This window comes from Gorilla gorilla, chromosome 21 (genome assembly GCF_029281585.2).
Source record: "Gorilla gorilla gorilla isolate KB3781 chromosome 21, NHGRI_mGorGor1-v2.1_pri, whole genome shotgun sequence".
In the NCBI taxonomy this organism is placed as follows: domain Eukaryota; kingdom Metazoa; phylum Chordata; class Mammalia; order Primates; family Hominidae; genus Gorilla; species Gorilla gorilla.
The window spans coordinates 47032977-47057605 of record NC_073245.2 but is presented as its reverse complement, the minus strand read 5'-3'; the positions used below and the strand labels follow the sequence as shown (position 1 = coordinate 47057605).

Here is a 24629-nt window from a genome sequence, read left to right as displayed (position 1 = left end):
GAGGTCAATGTGGCTGGAATACAGTTAAGCAAGGTGAGAAATAGAAGGAAATGAGGGGAGGAATTTAGAGAAGTAGCAAGGTCCCAAACAATGTTGGGCTTAGAGGCACCTTGGTAAGGACTTTGGATTTTATTCTAAATTCCGTTGAAACTGTTGGAGGGCTTTGAGCAGGGGAGGTGACAAGGTCTGACTAATGGTTTAAAAGGATCCCTTTGGCTGCTGTTTGAACAGGCTATAAGAAAGGCAGGGGGCCAGGCGCGGTGGCTCACGCCTGTAATCCTAGCACTTTGGGAGGCCGAGGTGGGCAGATCACCTGAGGTCAGGGGTTCGAGACCAGCCTGACCAACATGGATAAACCCCCATCTCTACCAAAAAAAAAAAAAAAAAAAATAGAAAATTAGCCGGGTGTGGTGGCGCACGCCTGTTATCCCAGCTACTGGGGAGGCTGAGGCAGGAGAATCGCTTGAACCAGAGGTTGCGGTGAGCCAAAATCGTGCCATTGCACTCCAGCCTGGGCAACAAGAATGAGACTCCGCCTCAAAAAAAAAGAAAGAAAGGGAGGGAGGGAGGGAGGGCTGGAAGTAGGGAGACCAGTAAGGAAGGAAGGAAGGGAGGGCTGGAAGCAGGGAGACCAGTTAGTGGATTATGCAGAAATCCTGGCAAGTAATGATGGCAGCTTGACTTCGGCAGGTGGAGATGAAGACCCACAAAGCCCCTTTTTCTTTTTCTTTTTTCTGCCTCCCTCCCTCCCTCCCTTCCTTCCTTCCATTTTCTTTCTTTTCTTTTTTTGGAGACAGGGTTTTGCTCTTTTGCCCAGACTGGAGTGCAGTGGTGCAATCTCAGCTTACTTTACTGCAACTTGTGCCTCCCAGGGTCAAGCGATCCTCCTACCTTAGCCTCCTGAGTATCTGGGACTACAGGCGTGTACCACCACGCTCAGCTAATTTTTAAATTTTCTGTAGAGATCGGGTCTCCCTATATTGCCCAAGCTAGTCTCAAACTCCTGGGCTCAAGTGATCCTCCCACCTTAGCCTCCCAAAGTGCTGGGATTACAGGCATGAGCCACTGCACCCGGCCTGTCCTGTTTTCAATATTAAGAATGACTGCATATTATTGATCACTTACTGTATGCAAGGTTCAGTGCTGTGTGTGCATTATCTCTTTTAGTCCCTGCAACTTCATGTTCTCATATAATCCCTATTTATGCATGAGGAAACTGAGGCTCAGCAAGGTAAAGTGATTTGTCCAAGGTCATACAGCTCTGTGGTGGAGTAGCCAGGATGAGGACTCAGGTCTGACTGTAGGACTCTTGAACTAGTGCTCTGTACATTCTGAATGTGTATATGTCGGGGATGGTTTTCAGGTGAGTTCACAGAGGAAGAGATTGAGTTCCTGGAAGCCAGGGGTCACCACGTGGAGAAAGTAGATGTCTTATCCTGGGTCCATGGCAGCCGAAGGACCAACAACTTCATCATCGCTGTTAAGGACCCTCGGAGCCCAGATGCAGCTGGAGCCACCATCCTGTAGAGCAGCGGGGTGGGGCGGGGTCTCTGCTCCCCCACTTTGCATGTTCCCAGAGTCCCTCCTTCTCCCAGGTTTGGTCTCAGGGGGACCCCAGGGATGCCCCAGATCAGGGGCCAGAGGGGATGCTTAGCAAACCCAATCCCAGAGTAACTGGAAAATTCTCCATCAGGAGGCCTGTGGTGGTGGTGGTGGTGGTGGTGAGTGTCAGCATCCACAACCAGGCAGGCAGGACCTTGAGGAATCAGACTATCTGTCTGTGTGTCACCTCTCCTTCAGCCATGCTGGCCCTGAGCTTAGGGATGTGCTTGCAAACCCTTCTCAAGGGTCTCACAACCCCAATATCTTCAGACTGGCCTGACCTGGGCCTTGTCTTCCAGTTCCTTTCTCCCATTCCCAGCCTCATTTCTTAAATGACTAGGAATTTTTTAATGGACCATCATAGGGAGGGGGTGCTCCTCTTTTCCCACCAGGTTGAGGTGGGGGCCTTGCATCGGGGGTCCCCAGGGTATGGGGTAGGGGTGGGGGTGGGGACCAGCTCAGGGGCTTTCATTTGCAAAGGGGTATTAAAGAAAGAATGTTGCTTAACCATGGCTCTGGTTTAATTTATATTTAACTGGGTTGAGAGTGGGAGTGGGAGAGGAGACCTCGGCTCACCCTGTCCCAGTAACCGATTCAAGAGTAACCTGGAGTCAACATTGAAGGACTCATAATAATATCTGTCCAGCTAAGACATGCACCAATAATAATAATTCATAACAACAATAACTATAATATATAGCATCTAATCTTTATTACAAGCCTCATGAAGTAGGTACTAATATTATTGCCATTTTACAGATGGGAAATAGGCCAAAAGAGGTTAAGGGACTTGTTTAAGGTTCTTCATCTATTAAGTGGAAGAACTGGGGTTCATCTCAGCATGTCCAACTCCGGAATTTGTGCTCTTAACCAATTCCACACCTATTAGTTGAACTATTTGTTATAAAGTATACGTCATATAGTATATATCAGACAATAAGTACCTTTTATAGATAATATCATTCACGCATACATTCTTCTATCCATTACATTCCAGGTACTTTGTTAGGCACTAGAGATTCAGCACTGAACAAGACAGGCTTTTCTTTTTTTTTTTTGAGACAGTTTTGCTCTTGTCACCCAGGCTGGAGTGCAATGGCGTGATCTCAGCTCACCACAACCTCCACCTCCCCAGTTCAAGAGATTCCCCTGCTTCAGCTTCCCGAGTAGCTGGGATTACAGGCGTGCACCACCACACCTGGCTAATTTTGTATTTTTAGTAGAGACAGGGTTTCTCCATATTGGTCAGGCTGGTCTTGAACTCCCGACCTCAGGTGATCCGCCCACCTCAGCCTCCCAAAGTGCTGGGATTACAGGCATGAGCCACCGCACCTAGCCAAGACAGACTTTTTAATGGGTTTGCAGTCTATCAGGGCAGTCAAATGTTAAACAAATAAGAGCACAGATAATTCGGGTAATTGCCATCACAATAAACTCTATGAGGGATACTAAGGGAATGTATATCAAGAAAGTTAATCTAGTTTGAGGATCCGCAAAAGCCTCCCTGAGAAGGTCATGAGAATGAATAGGATTGACAGGAAAGGATTAGATATGGGATGTGGGAATGTCATTCTAGGCAAAGGGAACAGTATGTTCAAACGTATTGTGGTGAGAAGGAATGTGTCATGTTTTAGGAGGTGAAAGAAGGCCTATATATTCTTCCTAGAGCAGGGGTTGCCAGAGTTTTCCTACAAAGGACCAGAGTAAATATTTCAGATTTTGTAGGTCATATGGTTCCTGTAGTAATTACTCAACTTTGTTGCTGAAGTGCAAAAGCAGCCATAGACAATGTGTAAGACAACATCCTGATGGCTGTGGATGTGTTCCAATAGAACTTTATTTTCTTCCTTTTTTTTTTTTTTGAGACGGAGTCTCGCTCTGTTGCCCAGGCTGGAGTGCAGTGGCGTGATCTGCAAGCTCTGCCTGCAAGTGGAGCTCACTGCAAGCTCCGCCTCCCAGGTTCACGCCATTCTCCTGCCTCAGCCTCCCGAGTAGCTGGGACTACAGGAGCCCACCACGCCCAGCTAATTTTTTTTTTTTTTTAATAGAGACAGGGTTTCACCGTGTAGCCAGGATGGTCTTCATATCCTGACCTCGTGATCCGCCCACCTCGGCCCCCCAAAATGTTGGGACTACAGGCATGAGCCACCGCGCCCCGCCAGAACTTTTCTGAAAACAGACCCCTTCACGCCTGTAATCTCAGCACTTTGGAAGGCCGAGGTGGGCGGATCACGAGGTCAGGAGATCGAGACCATCCTGGCTAACACAGTGAAACCCTGTCTCTACTAAAAATACAAAAATTTAGCCGGGCGTGGCGGCGGGCGCCTGTAGTCCCAGCTACTCGGGAGGCTGAGGCAGGAGAATGGCGTGAACCCGGGAGGCGGAGCTTGCAGTGAGCCGAGATTGCGCCACTGCACTCCAGCCTGGGTGACAGAGCGAGACTCCGTCTCAAAAAACAAACAAACAAACAAACAAACAAAAACAGACCCTTACTGCTATAAGGTGAGTAGTGTGCTGACCCCTACACTAGAGCACCCCGAGGGGATGATGAGATGAGATGAAACTGGTGAGATAGGTAGCTCATTCTTATGAGGCTGGTATTAATTCCCCATTTTATTGATGAGAAAATTGAGAGACACGAAGAAACTTACCAGAGATCACCCAGCTGGTAGTTGGCAGATGCATAATTCAAAAGCAATCTGTTTGACTCCATAGACTGTCTCTCTCTTTCTTTCTTTTTCTTCTTTTCCTTTCCTTCCTTCCTACCTTTCTCTTTTCTTTTCTCTTTTCTTCTTTTCTCCCTTTCTTCCCCTCCTTTCACAGATCCATGATTCAAAAGCCATCTGTTCAACTCCATAGACTATGTTTCCCTTCCCTTCCCTCTCCTCTCCTCCCCTCCCCTCTCCTTCCTCTCTCCTTCCCCTCCCCTTCCCTTCCCCTCTGTCTCACTGTCTCTCTTTCGCTTTCCTTCTTTCTCTTTCTTCCTTCCTTCCCTCCCTTTCTTTCCCCTTCTTTCCCTTCCCTTCCCTCCCCTTCGTTTCTTTCTCTTTTTTTTTAGAGATAGGGTCTTACTCTGCCATCCAGGCTGGAGTGCAGTGGTGCAATCCCTGTTCACTGTAGCCTCAACTTTCCTGGTCAAGCAATCCTCCTGCCTCGGACTCCCAAGTAGCTGGGACTACAGGCGCATACCACCACACCTGGCTAATTTTTCATTTTTTGTAGAAACAAGGGTCTCACTATGTTGCCCAGGCTGATCTGGAACTCCTGGCCTCAAGTGATTCTCCTGCCTTGGCCTCCCAAAGTGCTGGAATTACAGGCATGAGCCACTGTGCCTGGCCACTTCTTTAAAAAAATTTTAATTATTTTATTGGATTGCAGATATAACAGTTTTTCAAATATCAAATACTTTATAGATATATAATGTATATCTGTAATCCACCCCTTCAAAATCCAAACTTTCCAAAAATCTCACTGTCAATAATTTAATACACATTCCTCCAACTTTTTTCTGTACACTAACATATATTCTGTTTAAAAAGTAAAAATGGGACTATATTTTCACACTGTCTACAACTTCCTTTTTTTTTAACTTACCAATATAGCATGGGCATTTTCCCCTGTTAATATATATGGATCCACTTCATTATTTATACTAATGCATCATAGTTCACTGAAGGGTTTAACCAGTTTCCTTTTGATGGATGTTTGGGTGATCCTTGTCCTGATATCTTTAGGTGCCTGAGCCATGCCTGTAGTCATACCAACTCTCCCAGGCTGTCTTTCAAGTGACAGAGTGTCTTAGTTCATTTGGGCTGCCATACCAAAATATCATAAACTGGGTAGATTGGAGCAGAGATTAGTGAAATAGAGAATAGAAAAACAATAGAGAAAATCAATAAAACCAAATCCTGGCTCTTTGAAAAAATCAACATAATTGACAAACCTGTCCCAGATTGATCAAGAAAAAAAGAAGACTCGAAATTACTAGAATCGCTCCCTCTCCCTGTCCCTGTCCCTGTCCCTGTCCCTCTCCCTCTCCCTCTCCCATGGTCTCCGTCTCCCTCTCTTTCCACGGTCTCCCTCTGATGCCAAGCTGAAGCTGGACTGTACTGCTGCCATCTCGGCTCACTGCAACCTCCCTGCCTGATTCTCCTGCCTCTGCCTGCCCAGTGCCTGCGATTGCAGGCGCGCACCGCCACGCCTGACTGGTTTTCGTATTTTTTTGGTGGAGACGGGGTTTCGCTGTGTTGGCTGGGATGGTCTCCAGCTCCTAACCGTGAGTGATCCGCCAGCCTCGGCCTCCCGAGGTGCCGGGATTGCAGATGGAGTCTGGTTCACTCAGTGCTCAATGGTGCCCAGGCTGGAGTGCAGTGGCGTGATCTCGGCTTGCTACAACCTCCACCTCCCAGCCGCCTGCCTTGGCCTCCCAAAGTGCCGAGAGTGCAGCCTCTGCCCGGCCGCCACCCCGTCTGGGAAGTGAGGAGCGTCTCTGCCTGGCCGCCCATCATCTGGGACGTGAGGAGCCCCTCTGCCTAGCTGCCCAGTCTGGAAAGTGAGGAGCATCTCTGCCCGGCCGCCATCCCATCTAGGAAGTGAGGAGAGCCTCTTCCCGGCCGCCATCCCATCTAGGAAGTGAGGAGCATCTCTGCCCGGCCGCCCATCGTCTGAGATGTGGGGAGTGCCTCTGCCCCGCCGCCCCGTCTGGGATGTGAGGAGCGCCTCTGCCCGGCCGCGACCCCGTCTGGGAGGTGAGGAGCGTCTTTGCCCGGCCGCCCCGTCTGAGAAGTGAGGAGCCCCTCCGCCCGGCAGCCGCCCCGTCTGAGAAGTGAGGAGCCCCTCCGCCCGGCAACGACCCCGTCTGGGAAGTGAGGAGCGTCTCCGCCCGGCAGCCGCCCCGTCCGGGAGGGAGGTGGGGGTCAGCCCCCCGCCCGGCCAGATGCCCCGTCCGCGAGGGAGGAAGGGGGGTCAGCCCCCCGCCCGGCCAGATGCCCCGTCCGCGAGGGAGGTAGGGGGGTCAGCCCCCCACCCAGCCAGCCGCCCCGTCCAGGAGGGAGGTGGGGGGGTCAGCCCCCCGCCCGGCCAGCCGTCCCGTCCGGGAGGTGAGGGGCGCCTCTGCCCAGACGCCCCTACTGGGAAGTGAGGAGCCCCTCTGCCCGGCCAGCCGCCCCGTCCGGGAGGGAGGTGGGGGGGTCAGCCCCCCGCCCGACCAGCCGCCCCGTCCGGGAGGTGAGGGGCGCCTCTGCCCGGCCGCCCCTACTGGGAAGTGAGGAGCCCCTCTGACCGGCCGCCACCCCGTCTGGGAGGTGTACCCAACAGCTCATTGAGAACGGGCCGTGATGACAATGGCGGTTTTGTGGAATAGAAAGGGGGGAAAGGTGGGGAAAAGATTGAGAAATCGGATGGTTGCCCTGTCTGTATAGAAAGAAGTAGACATGGGAAACTTTTCATTTTGTTCTGTACTAAGAAAAATTCTTCGGCCTTGGGATTCTGTTAATCTGTGACCTTACCCCCAACCCTGTGCTCTCTGAAACATGTGCTGTGTCCACTCAGGGTTAAATGGATTAAGGGCGGTGCAAGACGTGCTTTGTTAAACAGATGCTTGAAGGCAGCATGCTCATTAAGAGTCGTCACCACTCCCTAATCTCAAGTACCCAGGGACACAAACACTGCGGAAGGCCGCAGGGTCCTCTGCCTAGGAAAACCAGAGACCTTTGTTCACTTGTTTATCTGCTGACCTTCCCTCCACTATTGTCCTATGACCGTGCCAAATCCCCCTCTGTGAGAAACACCCAAGAATGATCAATAAAAAAAAAAGAAAAAGAAAAAGAAATTACTAGAATCAGAAATTAAAGATGGGACAGTACTTACAATCTTACAGAAATAAAAAAGGATCGTAAAGAAATACTATGAACAACTGTATGTTAATAAATCAGATAACTTAGATGAAACATAAAATTTCCTAGAAAGACACATACCAAAACTGACTCAAGAAGAAATAGACAATCTGAGGAGATACATAACAAATAAAGAGATTAGTAATATATACTAAAAAGCAAACTACTTACAAAGAAAAGCCCGGGTCTCAGACGGCCTCACTAGTGATTTCTATAAAACGTTGAAAAAATTAATACCAATTCTATAAAAAAAGCTTTCAATAAATAGAAGAGGAAGAAATGCTTTCTAGTTTATTCTGTGAGGCTAGTTTTACCTTGAAATTAAAATCCAACAAAATAAGACCTAATAAGAAAACTACAGACCAATATTCTTTTATGAACATGGATGTAACATACTCAACAAAATACTAGCCAACAACATATAAAAAGAAGTATACACTGCCTCAGTGGGATACATTCCAGGAATTCAAGCTTGGTTTACTTTCAAAAATCAAGTATTGCATTATATTTTTTTGGTAGAATAAAAAACAAAAAACACATGATCATCTCAATAGATGCAGAAAAGGCATCTGACAAAATCCTACCACCCCTTCATGATAACAAACAAACAAAAAACACTCAGCAAACTAGGAATAGAAGGGAACTTCTTCAACATGATAAAAGGCAAATATAAAAAACCCTCAGTTAACATCATAGTTAATAGTTAAAGATTGGATGCTTTTCCACTAAGATTAGAGCATACCCATTCTTGCTACTTCTATTCAATATTGTACTGGATGTTCTAGTCAGGGCAATTAGGCAAGATACAGAAATAAAAGGCCTCCAGATTGGAAAGTAAAAAGTAAAACTATTTTTATTTGCAGATGGCATGATCTTGTATACAAAAAATCCTAAGAAATCAATGAAAACAATGACAGCTAACAAAGGAGTTCAGCAAGATTGCTAATATAAGATCAGTATAAAGTTTTTGTACACTTGCAATAAACAACCTGTAAATGAAATTAAGAAAACAATTCTGGCCAGGCACAGTGGCTCCCACCTGGAATTGTAACACTTTGGGAGACTGAGGCTGGAGGATTGCTGGAGCCTAGGAGTTGGAGACCAGCCTGGGCAACATGGTGAAACTTTGTCTCTACAAAAATTAACTGACAGTGGTGGTGTGTGCCTGTAGTCCCAGCTCCTCAGGAGGCTGAGGTGGGAGAATAGCTTGAGGCCAGGAGGTGGGTTGATGGCGCCGCTGCACTCCAGCCTAGGTGATAGAGTGAGACCCTTAAAAAAAAAAAAAAAAGAAAAAGAAAAAAGAAAGAAAACAATTCCATTTACTGAAGCATCAAAAAGAATAAAATACTTAGGAATAAATTTTATAAAAGAAGTATAAAAATTAAAACTATAAAACATTGTCGAAAGAAATGAAAGAAGACCTAAATAAATGTAAAGACATTCTGTGTTTATGAATCAAAAGATTTAATTTTGTTAAGATGACAATACTTCCCAATTGATCTACAGATTCAATGCAATCTGTATGGAAATTCCAGCAGCACTTTATTGCAGAAATGAATATGGATGATCCTAAAATTCATATGGAATTAATTGCAAGGGACTCAGAACAGCCAAAACAATCTTGAAAAAGAACAATGTTGGAGGACACACATTTCCCGATTTTAAAACTTACTACAAAGTAATCAAAACAGTGTAGTAGGTATAAGGATAAACATATCAATGGAACATAATTGATAGTCCAGAAATAAATCAATATATCTATGGCCAATTGATCTCAACTAGGGTGCCAAGATCATTCAATGAAGAAGGAATATTCTCTTTAACATATTCACATACACAAAATGAAGTTTGAACCTTGCCTCACACCACATACAAAAAGTAACTCAAAATGGATCAAAGACACAAATATAAGAGCTAAAACTATAAAACCCTTAGAAGGAAACATAGGGGTAAATCCTCATACCTTGGATTTGGCAATGGTTTCTTAGATGTGGCACCGAAAGCACAGCAACAAAAGCAAACATAGATAATTGGATATCATTGAAATTAAAAAGTTTTGTACATAAAAGGACATTCTTGAGTGAAAAGACAGTCCAAAAAATGTGAAAAGTATTTGCAATCTTATATCTGATCTGAGTACTTTATATAGTACCCGGAATATATTAAAAACACTTCAACAACATAAAGACAAACAACTCAATTAAAATATGGGCAAAGGACTTCAATAGACATTTCTTGGCAGGGTTCAGTGGCTCATGCCTGTAATCCCAATACTTTAGGAGGCCAAGGTGGGCAGATCGCTTGAGTCCAGGAGTTCAAGACAAGCCTGGGCAAAATGGTGAAACCCCGTATATACCAAAAATATAAAAAATTAGCTGGGTGCTGTGGCACGTGCCTGTAGTCCCAGCTACTGGGGAGGCTGAGGCAGGAAGATCCCTTGAACCCAGGAGATCGAGGCTGCACTGAGTTGAGATCATGCCATTGTACTCCAGCCTGGGTGACAGGAGTGAAACCCTGCCTCAAAACAAAACAAAACAAAAAAGACACTTTTTTTTTTTTTTCTGAGACAGAGTCTCACTCTGTCACCCAGGATGGAGTGCAGTGGCACCATCTCGGCTCACTGCAACCTCCACCTCCCAGGCTCAAGAGATTCTCCCACCTCAGCCCCCTGAGTAGCTGGGACTACAGGTGCATGTCACCACACCCAGCTAATTTTTGTATTTTTTGTAGAGATGGGGTTTTGCCATGCAGCCTAGGCTGGTCTGGAACTCTTGGACTCAAGCAATCCTCCCATCTTGGCCTCCCAAAATGCTGGGATTACAGGTGTAAGTCACCGCGCCTGGGCTTCAACAGACATTTCTTCAAAGATAAGTCTATGATAAGATGCTGAATATCATAATCACTAGGGAAATGTAGATTAAAACAGGTCAAAATCACCATGAGATACCACTTCACAACAATTAGACTGCCCATAAATATTATTTTTATTTTTTTATTTACTTAAATATTATTTTTATCTTTTATTTAAATAGAGATGGAGTCTTACTATGTGGCTCAGGTTGGTCTCAAACTCTTGGCCTCAAGCAATCCTCCTGCCTCAACCTCCCAAAGTGTTGGGATTACAGGTGTGAGCCACTGTGCCCCCACAACAATAATTTTTTAAAAAGGAAATAACAAATGTTGCGCAGGATGTGAAAAAGTGGAATCTTCACACGTTGTTGGTGGAAATGTAAAATGGTACAGCAGCTATGGAAAACAGTTTGGCATTTCTTTAATAAGACAAACCAAATTACCATATGACCCAGCAATACCATTCCCAGGCATAAACCCCAAATCACTGAAAACAGGTGTTCAAAGAAAAACTTGTACATGAATGTTCATAGCATCACTATTCACAATACCAAAAGGTAAAAAACAACCCAAATGTCCATCAACGGACAAAAAGATAACAAAATGTGGTATATTCACATAATAATACATATTATATTATTCAGCTATGAAAAAGAATAAAGTACTGATACTGATACATGCTACAATATGGATGAACCTTGAAAACATTGTGCCAAGAGAGAGAAGCCAAAAGGTCACATATTGTATGATTCCATTTATATGAAGTATCCATAATAGGCAAACTGACAGAGACAAAGTCAATTAGTGATTCCTTAGGGCTGAGGGAATGGGGGGGTTGGGGAGAGGGAGATACCTAAAGATTATGGAGTTTCTTCTGAGGCAATGAAAATGTTCTAAAATTGACTGTGGTGACGGTTGCACATATCTGTGACTACACTAAATACCATAGAATTATACTTTTTTTTTTTTTTCTGAGACAGGGTCTGGCTTTGTAGCCCAGGCTGGAGCACAGTAGTGCAATCTTGGCTCACTGCAAACTCCACCTCCTGGGCTCAAGTGATCCTCCCACCTCAGTCGCCACAATAGCTGGGACTGCAGGTATAAAGCACCACGGCTGACTAATTTTTGTATTTTGGGTAGAAATGGGGTTTCACCATGTCACCCAGCCTGGTCTCGAACTCCTGGACATATGTGATCCGACCGACTCAGCCTCCCAAAGTGCTGGGATCACAGGCTTGAGCGACACACCCGGCTGAATTATACACTTTAAATGAGTAAATTGTATAGTATGTCAATTATATCTCAAAAGCTGTTTTTTTGTTTTGTTTTGGAAAACTGTTTTTTGTTTGTTTTTGATTTTTGTTTTGAGACAGAGTTTCACTCTTGTCACCCAGGCTGGAATGGAATGGCGGGATCTCAGCTAACGGTAACTTCCACCTCCCAGGTTCAAGCAATTCTCCTCCCTCAATCTCCCGAGTAGCTGGGATTATAGGCACCCGCCACCACGCCCAGCTAATTTTTGTATTTTTAGTAGAGATGGGGTTTCACCATGTTGGCCAGGCTGGTCTCAAACTCCTGACCTCAGGTGATCCACCTGCCTCAGCCTCCAAAGGTGCTTGAATTACAGGCATGAGCCACCGTGCCCAGCCTGTCAATAAAACTGTTTTAAAAAGACATAGGATTTGGTAATATGAGCTAAGAGCTGAATGCAAACTCTATGACCCAGCAATCCTAGTCCTAGGTTTTTATCCAGCAAAAAATTGTACACATGTTCATCCAAAGACATGCACAAGAATGTTCATAGTAGTAAAATTTAAAATAACTCCGGCCCGGGTGCGGTGGCTCACGCCTGTAATCCCAGCACTTTGGGAGGCCGAGGTGGGCGGATCACTTGAGGTCGGGAGTTTGAGACCAGCCTAGCCTGACCACCATGGAGAAACCCTGTCTCTACTAAAAATACAAAAAATTAGCCGGGCATGGTGGCAGGCACCTGTGATCCCAGCTACTCAGGAGGCCGAGGTAGGAGAATCGTTTGAACCCAGGAGGTAGAGGTTGCGGTGAGCCGAGATCATGCCATTGCACTCCAGCCTGGGCAACAAGAGCGAAACTCTGTCTCAAAACAAAACAAAAAAAGCTCCGGCCAGGCGTGATGGCTCACGCCTGTAATCCTAGCACTTTGGGAGGCCGAGGCAGGCAGATTGCCTGAGCTCAGGAGTTCGAGACCAGCCTGGGCAACACAGTGAAACCCTGTCTCTACTAAAAAATACAAAAGAAATTAACCGGGCATGGTGGTGTGCACCTGTAGTCCTAGCTACTCGGGAGGCTGAGGCCAGAGAATTGCTTGAACCAGGGATGTGAAGGTTGCAGTGAGCCGAGATCGCACTACTGCACCCCAGCCTGGGTGACAGAGCAAGAGTCCATCTCTAAAAAAAAAAAAAATAAAATAAAATAAAATAGCTCCTAAGTGGAAACCCGCATGCTCATTAACAGTAGAATGGATAAATTATGGTGTATTCAAACAATAAAATGCTGGCCAGGTGTGGTGGCTCACATCTGTAATCCCAGCACTCTGGGTGGCAGAGGTGGGAGGATCACTTGAGCCCAGGAGTTTGAGACCAACCTGGGCAACATGGTGAAACCCCGTCTCTACAAAAAATACAAAAATTAGCATGGTGTAGTGGCATGCACCTGTGGTCCTAGCTACTAGGGAGGCTGAGGCAGAAGGATTACTTGAGCCTGGGAGGTCAAGGCTGCAGTGACCTGTGATCCCACCACTGCACTCCAACCTGGGTGACAGAGCAAGACTCTGTCTCAAAAAAATAAAAAATAAATAATGAAATGCTACCCAGCAATGAAAATGAACATGCTACAACTACATGCAACAATGTAGATGAATCTATAAGTTTAACTCCTGGCGAGACTAATCTATGGAGTTAGAAGTTAAAATACTGTTTAACCTTGGGGGCTGTGGGTAATGACTGGAAGGGGCTTCTGTGGGGCTGAATGTTCTATTTCTTGATTTGGGTGTTTGTTAGACGTGTGTTGGCTTTGTGGAAATTCATCAGGCTTTACACTTATGATTTCTGTACTTTTATGTCTTTATATTATACTCTAATAAAAAGCTTTAAAATTTCAGAATATTTTTGAAAACAGTTTTTTTTCTCCCCCACCCCCACCTTTTTGTGTATGTATGGTCACTTGATATTCTTCCACTTTTTAAAATTGTGTAATTATTAGTCTATTTCTTCTATTTTTTCAATGATTTTTTTCCTGAAGAGCAAGCCATGGCTTGCCCATAGTAAGCCCCCACCCCACCACCGCTTTTTTTTTTTTTTTTTTTTTTTTTTTGAGATAGAGTCTCACTCTGTCATCCAGGCTGGAGTGCAGTGGTGCAGTCTCAGCTCACTGCAACCTCTGCTTCCCAGGCTCAAGTGATCCTCCCATCTCAGCTTCCCATGGAGCTGGGACTACAGGCATGATGCACCACCACGATTGGCTAATTTTTGTGTTTTTTTGTAGAGACGGGGTTTTGCCATGTTGCCCTGGCTGGTCTCTAATTCCTGGGCTGACACAATCCACCTACCTCCACCTCCCAAAGTGCTGGGATTACAGGCATGAGCCACTGCGCCGCGCCATAACATGTCTTTATGCAAAGCACAAGTGACCCCCTCCTCAAGGCATTTTATTTCCATATATCTGAAAATTGTTACAATGAACAGATTCTGAAACAACAAGGCATTTTACTGCCATCTACTGGTAAATTATCATAATAAATTTGCAAATTACAATGTCATGTGAATGGTGTCCACTTAAAAGTGATATCCTTCAAGACTAGTGAACAATACAGTCAGGATGGCTAAAGGTGACCCCAGGAAACTAAGGAGCAAGATGTCTGCTTTTGCCTTCTTTGTGCAGACGTGCAGAGAAGAGCATAAGAAAAATCCAGAGGTCCCTGTCAATTTTGCAGAATTTTCCAAAAAGTGCTCTGAGAGGTGGAAGACAATGTCTGGGAAAGAGAAGTCTAGGCTGGGCACGGCGGCTTACGCCTGTAATCTCAGCACTTTGGGAGGGTGAGTTGGGTGGATCACCTGAGGTAAGGAGTTTGAGACCAGCCTGGCCAACATGGTGAAACCCCATCTCTACTAAAAATACAAAAAACTAGCTGGGTGTGTTGGTGGGCGCCTGTAATCCCAGCTACTGGGGAGGCTGAGGCAGGAGAATGGCTTGAACCCAGGAGGCAGAGGTTGCGGTGAGCTGAGATTGTGCCACTGCACTCCAGCCTGGGCAATAAGAGCAAAACTCCAACTCAGAAAAAAAAAAAAAGAGAGAGAGTCTAAATTCGATTAAATGGCAAAGGCGGATAAAGTGCACTGTGATAGAGAAATGAAGGATTATGGACCAGCTAAGGGAGGCAAGAACGATCCTAATGCCCCCAAAAGGCCACTGTCTGGATTCTTCCTGTTCTGTTCAGAATTCTGCCCCAAGATCAAATCCACAAACCCTGGCATCTCTATTGGAGATGTGGCAAAAAAGCTGGGTGAGATGTGGAATAACTTAAATGACAGTGAAAAGCAGCCTTATGTCACTAAGGTGGCAAAGCTGAAGAAGTATGAGAAGGATGTTGCTGACTATAAGTCGAAAGGAAAGTTGGACGGCACAAAAGGTCCTGCTAAAGTTGCCTGGGAAAAGATGGAAGAAGAAGATGAAGAAGATGAGGAGGAAGAGAAGGAGGATGAATAAATAAACTGTTTGCCTATAAAAAAAAAAAGGTGATATCCTTCTGCAGGGCAAAATTCATCCAACTAAATGTGGTAAGTTTGTCATTTGGCACTGTTGTGACAAACCCTGCAGATAGTAAAATGTTGACACTTTCTAGATGGTTTTGTTCTTTCTTTTTTCCCCTGTTTTATTATTGTTTTTCTTAAAGACATCATTGAAGTATTCACTGTCAGTCTTATCACTGCAAAGCTTGAGCCTGTTTGGACACACATGAAAGTAGAAGTCCAATAAATACAAATCAAATTATCAAACAACAATTGATTTGCTTTTTCTTCACTCTAGTCCAAATCTAGAACAATACTGGATGTTTTAGGACTGTTTTTCTTGCTCAAAACATTTTATGAAATAGCCTGACCACCTCTTCAGAAGCCTCTCTCAATCTATTGCTTGTTGAGACTATCATAAGCACTAAGCTTTCTCCTAAACATTTATAGGTATAAATTCATTAATATGCTTGACAACCTTATGAAGTAGGAGCCCCTATTCTCTGCATCCCACAGGTGAGGCAACTGAAGCACAAAGAAGTTAAGTTACATTTCAAGTGAGGATATTACAAACATAGCTTCCTTGGGGAGCTTACAGTCTACTGGGGACATAGAATGAAACAAAACCCATGTAAAGATTTTTAAACAATATAAAGGAGAAAATACTTTGGACCCTGTTGGACAAGTCATTTATCTCCTTTTGGTTGCAGTTTCTTCACATAGCTAATAAATGGCAGAGCTAGAATCTGAACTTGGGTGTTCAGATTCACTTTGGCTTCAGAGCCCAATATTGTAATCATTATGCTATACTATCTGCTAGTTTATGGCCTGTTTTTGTTCTTTTGCTGCCTGCCTGCAGGCAACAAGTATTTGTGTTGCCTAGGCTCCTGCTATTTTTACCTACAGGATCTGCAGGTGCCCAATGGGCCCCTGTCTTCTCAGCTCTTTGCATTCTTGCAGATGCCAGGAACACCCATGACCCTTGGCTTTAAGGACATGGACAACAAGGTGAAAAAATTAGGATAGTGGCTCTGGAATCTTTTGTGCGTGTGTAAGGTAAAATACATATATAACATAAAATTTGCCATTTTAACCATTTTTAAGCATATAATTCGGTGGCATTAAGTATATTCACATGCAACCATCACCACCATCTACCTCCAGAACTTTTTTGTTTTCCCCAACTGAAACTTTGTATCCATTAAACACAAACTTCCCATTCCCTCTCCCTCTAGCCCTTGGCAACCACTCTCACTTTCTGTCTATGAATTTGACTACTTTAGGAACCTCATATAGGAGGAATCATACAATATTTATCTTTTTGTGACTGACTTATTTCACTTAGCATAATATCTTCAAGGTTCATCCGTGTTGTACATTGTGTCAGAATTTCCTTCCTTCATGAAGGCTGAGAGATGCTCCATTGTATGTATAGACCACATTTTGCTTATCTATTCAACTGTCTATAGATATGTAGGTTGCTTCCACATGTTGGCTATTGTGAACAATGCTGCTGTGAACAGGGGTGCACAAATATCTCTTTGAAACTCTGCTTTCACTTCTTTATTTTTTAAATTTTATTTTGAAACAGTGTTTTGCTCCATCACCCAGGCTGGAATGCGGGAATGGAAACATGGCTCACTGCAGCCTCAACCTCCTGGGCTCAACTGATCCTCCCACCTTAGCCTCCTGGGTAGCTGGGACCACAGGTATGTGCTGCCACACCTGGCTTGTTTATTTATTTATTTTTAAACTTTGAGACAGGGTCTCATCTGTCACCCAGGCTGGAGTACAGTGGTACTCCAAAATAAGTGATTTCACTTATTTTGGATGAATACTCAGAAGTGGAATTACTGGCTCATAGGGTAATCCTATGTTTAACTTATTTTTTCCTTGAGACCGGGTCTTGCTATGTTGCCCAGGGTGGACTCAAACTCCTGGGTTCAAGTGATCCTCCTGCCCTAGCCTCCCAAGTAGCTGGGATTACAGGGGTGCCTATGTTTAACTTTTTGAGGAAATGCCAAACTGTTTTCCACCATGGCTGCATCAATTCATATTCCTGGCTGGGCGCGGTGGCTCACGCCTGTAATCCCAGCATTTTGGGAGGCCAAGGCAGGTGGAACACTTGAGCCCAGGAGTTTGAGACTAGCCTGGGCAACAGGGTGAAACCCTGTCTCTACAAAAAATGCAAAGATTAGCTGGGCATGGTGGCGCATGCCTGTAATCCCAGCTACTCTGGAGGCTGGGGCATGAGAATGGCTTGAACCCGGGAGGCGGAGGTTGCAGTGAGCCAAGATTGCACTACTGCACTCCAGCCTGGGTGACAGAGCGAGACCGTCTCAAAGAAAAACAAAAAACAAAAACAAAATACATTCCCACCAGCAATGCATAAAAGTGCTAATTTCTCCGCATCCTTGCCAAAACTTGTTATTTTCTGCCTTTTAAAAAAATAACAGCAGCCGGGCGCCGTGGCTCACGCCTGTAATCCTAACACATTGGGAGGCCAAGGCAGGGGGAATGACTGAGCTCAGGAGTTTGAGACCAGCCTGGACAACATGGCAAAACCCCACCTCTACTAAAAATACAAAAAATTAGCTGGCCATGGTGGTGCGCGCCTGTAATTCCAGCTACTTCAGAGGCTGAGGTACAAGAATTGCTTGAACCTGGGAGGCAGAGGTTGCAGTGAGCTGAGATCGCACCACTGCACTCCAGTCTGGGTGACAGAGTGAGATTCTGTCTCAATAACTAAATAAATAAATAAATGCATACATACATACATAAATAGGGTATGAAGTGGTATCTCATTGTGGTTTTGATTTGCATTTCCTTAATGACTACAGAGATTGAACATCTTTTCACGTGCTTATTAGCCATTTGTATATCTTCTTTGAAGAAATGTCTATTCAAGTCCTTTGCCTTTTTTTTTTTGAGACAGGGTCTCACTCTGTCACCCAGTCTGGGGAGCAGTGATGTGATCTTGGCTTACTGTAGCCTCCAATTCCCAGGCTGAAGTGATCCTTCCACCTCAGTCTCATGAGTAGTTGGGATTATGGGCACACACGACCATGACCAGCTAGTTTTTAAATTTTTTGTAGAGATGAAGTCTTACTATGTTGCCCAGGCTGGTCTCAAACTCCTGGACTCAAGCAATCCTCCTGCCTTGGCCTCCCAAAGTGCTGGAATTACAGGCGTGAGCCATAGCACCCAGTCTTATTGCTGAGTTTCTGGAATCTTTGAGAGCTTTCTTATCTCTAGAAGTCTTTGTGGGTTTGGAAATATGTCAGTGAGGTCTTCTCAGCCTCTGGGCTGGCTGTTGTCAGGACCTCTGTGTCTGTAGGATGAAGTAGCCAGAGCTTTTCATTCAGTCTTTCAGGTTAATTAATCAAGTCATTCATTAATTGTATCTTTATCCAAAAAATCACCCTTTGGCTATGTCAGATTTCCAGGCTAACACAAGAGTACAAACTGTATGGTTCTGTTTCTGTGGAGATCAAGAACTGTCAAAGTTAATCTACGGCTGGGCGTGGTGGCTCATGCCTGCAATCCCAGCACTTTGGGAGGCCAAGGCGGGCAGATCACAAGGTCAGGAGATCGAGACCACGGTGAAACCCCGTCTCTACTAAAAATACAAAAAATTAGCCTGGCGCGGTGGTGGGTGCCTGTAGTCCCAGCTACTCAGGAGGTTGAGGCAGGAGAATGGCGTGAACCCGGGAGGGAGAGCTTGCAGTGAGCCGAGATTGTGCCACTGCACTCCAGCCTGGGTGACAGAGCGCGACTCCATCTCAAAAAAAAAAAAAAAAAAGTTAATCTATGGTGCTAGAAGTCAGAATAATGGTTACATCTGGGGGAGCAGGTATTTATTAGAAGAGAACATACAAAAGAGAACAAAAGGGAACTTTCTGGGTTGATAGATCTATAACTTGATCTAGGTGGTGGTAACACAGGAATGTAGGCCAAAAAATTATTAGATATACATTTAATAGTTTTTCATTTTATTGTATATAAATTATATTTCAGTTTTTAAAAGTTAAAATAAAAAGCTTCAGAAAAGTTTTTTTTTCCAGGATATTTTAAATTTCTTTGGTGTTAATTTCATAGGCTCAAAGGTCTAAGGTGTCCCCCTGTTGCGGTTGCCTGTGGTTCTCTTTGCTCCTGTCTGCCCTCTTGGGCCCAATACCTAGTATTGTGCTTAGGATTCACAAACGCAACAAATACTTACTGAGCACCTACTCTGTGCCAGGCGCTGTGCTATATGCTGAGAAAACAATGTTAAACAAGATGGATAAGGTTTTCTTCCTTATGGTGTCCATAGTCTAGTGGCAAAGACAGGTAATAATGACTCAGTGTATTCTACTGAGCACAAGCATGTCGTGCTAAGAAAACCTGTGTGGGAATGGGTCAGGGAAGGTATCCTTGGAGTAGCCCCGTTTGAACTGGGATCTGAAGACTGAGAGTTATCTAAGTGGGGAGAGCATTGCAGGCAGGGGGATCAGCATGTGCAAGGGTTCTCAGAAGGGAGGGAGAACAATGTGTAAGAAATATCACTGTAGTTGCAACCCAGAGAAAGGGGACGAGGGCCCTGAGATAAATCTAGAGATGTGGGGAGGCCAACATTTATTTGGCCTTTATCTTTTTTTTTGAGACGGAGTCGCGCTCTGTCGCCCAGGCTGGAGTGCAGTGGCGCGATCTCGGCTCACTGCAAGCTCCGCCTCCTGGGTTCACGCCATTCTCCTGCCTCAGCCTCCCGAGTAGCTGGGACTACAGGCGCCCGCCACCATGCCCGGCTAATTTTTTGTATTTTTAGTAGAGACGGGGTTTCACCGTGTTAGCCAGGATGGTCTCGATCTCCTGACCTTGTGATCTGCCCGCCTTGGCCTCCCAAAGTGCTGGGATTACAGGCGTGAGCCACCGCGCCCAGCTTGGCCTTTATCTTAAGAGCAATGTAGAGCCATCAGATTTTTTTTTTTTTTTGAGACAGGGTCTCACTCTATTGCCCAGGCTGGAGTGCAATGATATGATCTCAGCTTACTGCAGCCTCAACCTCCCAGGCTCAAGCAATCCTCCCACCTCAACCTCCAAAGCGGCTGGGGCCACAGGTGTGCAGCACCATGCCTGCTATGTTTTTGTCTTTTGTTGTCTTTTTGAGACACGGTTTCCCTTTGCCACCCAAGCAGGAGGGCAGTGGTGTTATCTCGGCTCACTGAAGCCTCCACCTTCCGGCTCAAGTGATTCTTGCCTCATACCTCAGCCTCCCGATTAGCTGGGACTACAGGTGTGCACCACCATGCCCAGCTAATTTTTGTATTTTTAGTAGAGATGGGGTTTTGCCATGTTGCCCAGACTAGTCTCGAGCTTCTGAGCTGACGTGATCCGCCCACCTCGACCTCCCAAAGTGCTGGAATTATAGGCATGAGCCACTGAGCCCAGCCATTTTTGTATTTTTTGTTGAGACAGGGTTTGCCATGTTGCTCAGCCCGGTCTTGAACTCCTGGGCTCAAACAATCCACCTGCCTCAGCCTCCCAAAGTGTTGGGATTACAGGTGTGAGCCACTGCACCTGGCCATCATCAGATACTTTTAAGTAGAGTAGTGACATGATCATATTTCTGATCATTAGAAACATTACTCTGACAGCAGGGTGGAGAATAGATTAGAGGGCGGTCAGGGTAATGTGAAAAGATGGTGGGTATCTACTACACCAGTCCAAGCACACTGTGTGTACTCAATAAATATTGATGGAATGAAAGGGTTCCTGACTCCCTTTCTTCTATGGGATCAGTACGACTGATTTGTTTAATTAGTTTACAATCCACCTGCTCATCCTCCATCTCCTGTGATGCTCAGAACAGACCCCTAACTCCCATTTTACAGATGAAGAAGCTCAAGTTCAGAGAGGCAAGGACAGCTATCAAGAGCGAAAGCCAAAGAGAGCTGCCATACAATCCAGCAATCCCACTCTTAGGTATATACCGGAAAGAAAGGAAATCAGTGTATGGAAGAGATCTGCACTCTCATGTTTACTGCAGCCCTGTTCACAACAGCCAAGATTTGGAAGCAACCTAAGTGTCCATCAACAGATGAATGGATAAATAAAATGTACATATACACAATGGAATACTATTCCGCCATTAAAAGAGAGTGAGATCCTGTCATTTGCAACAATATGGATGGAACTGGAGGTCATTATGTTACGTGAAAGAAGCCGGGCACAGAAAGACAAACTTCACATGTTCTCACTTATTTGTGGGAGCAAAAAATTAATTTATTTTTTATTTTTTTTGAGACGGAGTCTCACTCAGCCACCTAGGCTGGAGTGCAGTGGCGCGAGCTAGGCTCACCGCAACCACCATCTCCCAGGTTCAAGAGATTCTCCCGTCTCAGCCTCCTGAGTAGCTGGGATTACAGGCACCCGCCATCATGCCCAACTAGCTTTTGTATTTTAGTAGAGACAGGGTTTCACCATGTTGGCCAGGCTGGTCTTGAACTCCTGACCTCAGGTGATCCGCCCATCTTGGCCTCCCAAAGTGCTAGGATTACAGGCGTGAGCCACCGTGCCGGGCCAGGAGCGAAAAATTAAAACAATTGAACTCATGGAGATAGAGAATAGAAGGAGGGTTACCAGAGGCTGGTAAGGTTAATGGGGAGGTAGGTGGGAAGTGGGAATGATTAACGGGTACAAAAGAATAGTTAGAAAGAATAAGACCTAGTATTTGCTAGCACAAGAAGGTGACTACAGTAAAAAACAATTGGCCGGGCGCGGTGGCTCACGCCTATAATCCCAGCACTTTGAGGGGCCGAGGTGGGCGGATCATGAGGTCAGGAGTTCCTGACCAGCCTGGCCAATATGGTGAAACCCCATCTCTACTTAAAAAATATACAAAAATTAGCTGGGCGTGGTGGCATGCGCCTGTAGTACCAGCTACTCAGGAGGCTGAGGCAGGAGAATCCCTTGAACCAGGGAGGCGGAAGTTGCAGTGAGCTGAGATCGCGCCACTGCACTCGAGCCTGGGCGACAGAGTGAGACTCCGTCTCAAAAAAACAAAAATAAAACAAAAAACAAAAAAAAACCCCACACACACACAAAATTTACTTGTACATTTTAAAATAACTAGAGTATAATTGGGTTGTTTGTAACACAAAGGATAAATGCTTGAGTTGCTAGATACCCCATTTACCATGATGTGATTACTACACATTGCATGCCTGTATCAAAATCTCATGTACCCCATAAATATATTCACCTACTACGTACTTACGAAAATTTAAAAAATACATCAGTGTAGTGTGGGAAAAAACAGAAAATTTTTTAAAAAGAGTGAAAGCCAGATACGAATCCAGACCTGTATGACAGACATGAAGTCCAGTGCTGAGGAGGCCTTTCTACGTTTGGGAAGAGGGGAGGGGCCACAGTCGTTAGATCAATAATTCTATTTACTGAGCATTTTAGCTTGCTAGGGAGGTAATGATGGGAAAAAGAAGAGAGGGATTTAGAGGCAAATAATAATGAAAGCTTTTATCTATATCCCATTAAGCTTATTATTAGACAGTATGTGTCAGGCACGGTGACAAGTGCTTTCCATGCCTACCTCCATTTGCTCTTCACAAGCACTATGATTTTCCCCATATTTCAGATGGGTAAACTGAGGCTTGGAATTGCCATGTCCAAGGATACTCAGAGCGCTCGCAAAAGGCTGTGCAATGTGTGCTTCCGAAGTGGGACTCACTGGCGAGAGAATAGCCCTGGGAAGCCGACAGAAACCCACGAGATCCCAGCACTAAGCACTCAGCACCGAAGCGAGCTGGCGCGCGCTCCACCTCGCGCTCCCGGGGACGTCTGGTCACGTGGGCAATGCCCCGCCCCTCGAGTCCGCCCCGCCCCCTCTCGCGCTCCCTCCCTCTCTCCCTCCCTCCCCCTCCCTCCCCGGCCCGGTCCGGCCCATCCCCCTCCCCGCCGGCTCCGTGAGGCCCTGCCGGGTCGGGCTGCGGGCGGCCGGGCGCGGGCGGCGGGACAGACGGGCGCACGCGAGGACTGACGGACGGACGCACGGAGGGCGGCGGGCACGCACGGCCCGGGCCGGCGCTCCAAGGCCCGCCCGGGAGGGCCGGTGCCGCGCTCAGGTGAGGGGACGGCGGCGCGGGCCCGTAAGCGGTGGGCCCGCCGGGCGTCCGCGGTCCTTGTCGGGCTGGCTTCGCGGGGAGGAGGCGCCGTCCGGGCCGGCGCGGAAAAATGGCGCTGGGCGACCGAGTGGCACGGTCTGAGAGCGGGCCCGGCCCGGAGCCGCCCCGCCCGCCGCGCTTGTGTCCCCGTCGCCATGTTGGGGAGCGGGCCCCAGGCCTGCGGGCGGGGGCGCTGGAGGGAGCGGCGGCCCGGCTGGGTGGGGAGGGTGCTGGGCGCGGGGGCCGGTGCACTGAGGGAGTGCAGGGCTGGCCGGGGTCTGCACGGGGTGGCGCTCCAGGCTTGGGGAACAGGCGGGAGCCGGTCGTGGGGTCGTGGTCAGGGTCGCGGAGAAGGAACACTGGGTCCGAAGGGAACCGGGATTGGGGTCTAATGGGCTGAGAGGATGGCAGGACGTGGAACTGGGTTAGGCCTTAGGCGGTGTTAGAGCCCTAGTGCAGGTAGGACCTGGGGATTGGGGTGGAGGCATGGGGGCCAAGCTCAGGCTGTCAGGGCTGGAGCAGTTCTTTGCTGGGAGGGAAGGAGGTGATTGATGAGGAATGAGGGCCCTTTGGGTACAGACGCTGATATCAGATTGGGGCAGTCCTTGGGGTACTGGGGCTGAATTGCAAAGCTGTATAACTCCCAAGGCTCTGAAGACTTATGTCCCAAGCATCCTCCACCCCCTATTGGGGGAAGCAACAGGAAAAAGGAGGTGTTTGATGAGAGAAAAGGGGGACAAAGGGAGACTGAGGTTTGGGTGCAGGAGCTGGCCGGCAAAAGAGGCACTGAGAGTGGAACTGGTTGGCAAGAAAGGAGAGAACCTTTATCAACTTAGGGAGTTGTGTGTGTCTTTAAAAGGAGGGACCTGGCTGTTTGGGGGCGGTGACCCAAGGTGTCTTCCCTGGAAGGGGACAGCCCACAGCTTAAGAGCAGAGTCACCTGGAGAGGTCATCAGAAAGGCGTTATTGAAGCCAGTAAAATGGTGAAGAAGAGTGAATGTATAGAAACTACAAAGGCCTGAGAGATCAAGTAAAGATTTCAAATCAGGTAGTGATTTTAGCTGAAACATAGAAAGGTAAAGTTGACTTTTCAAGATCTTACAAGTTAGTGGCAGAGGGGCTGCTAGAAATTGTCGGCTGCTTCCTCACTAAACACATTGCCTTAAAGGAATTTGCTAGCTGGGAGAAAGGTGTTAAGAAATGAAGCATAACATTCTTGTGATGAAACTGAAAGCAAACAAACAAAAACAATAAATGAAGCATAACAGTATATACCAGATAACTATTAAATTTGTTTTCTTCCTGTAATGAGTGTGACAATACAAAGGCTGAAGGGAATACAAAAAAGTATAGGCAGCCAGTTA

General features: G+C 46.2%; 2 protein-coding genes and 1 pseudogene across 16 annotated transcripts in view; all 3 read left to right on the top strand.

Annotated features, from left to right (window-relative positions):
• The window catches only part of GGT7 (gamma-glutamyltransferase 7), a 28254-nt gene extending 26145 nt beyond the window's left edge, over positions 1-2109 (top strand). For all 8 annotated transcript variants that reach the window (XM_019016869.3, XM_019016870.3, XM_055373363.2 and 5 more), the window contains one exon: positions 1364-2109. In XM_019016869.3, coding sequence (XP_018872414.2) covers positions 1364-1527 — 164 coding nt within the window. In that variant the 3' untranslated portion in view covers positions 1528-2109. The remainder of the gene's footprint in view (positions 1-1363) is intronic.
• Positions 2110-14198: 12089 nt separating this feature from the next.
• On the top strand, positions 14199-15086 carry LOC101129802 (high mobility group protein B3-like; annotated as a pseudogene).
• Positions 15087-23089: 8003 nt separating this feature from the next.
• Positions 23090-24629, top strand: part of NCOA6 (nuclear receptor coactivator 6) — a 110183-nt gene continuing 108643 nt past the window's right edge. For 6 of the 8 annotated variants that reach the window (XR_008674627.2, XM_063702113.1, XM_063702112.1 and 3 more), the window contains exon 1: positions 23090-23226. The gene's annotated coding sequence lies outside the window, so the exon portion shown is untranslated. The remainder of the gene's footprint in view (positions 23227-24629) is intronic. The other 2 variants (XM_031004779.3, XM_031004780.3) reach the window with 2 other exon arrangements.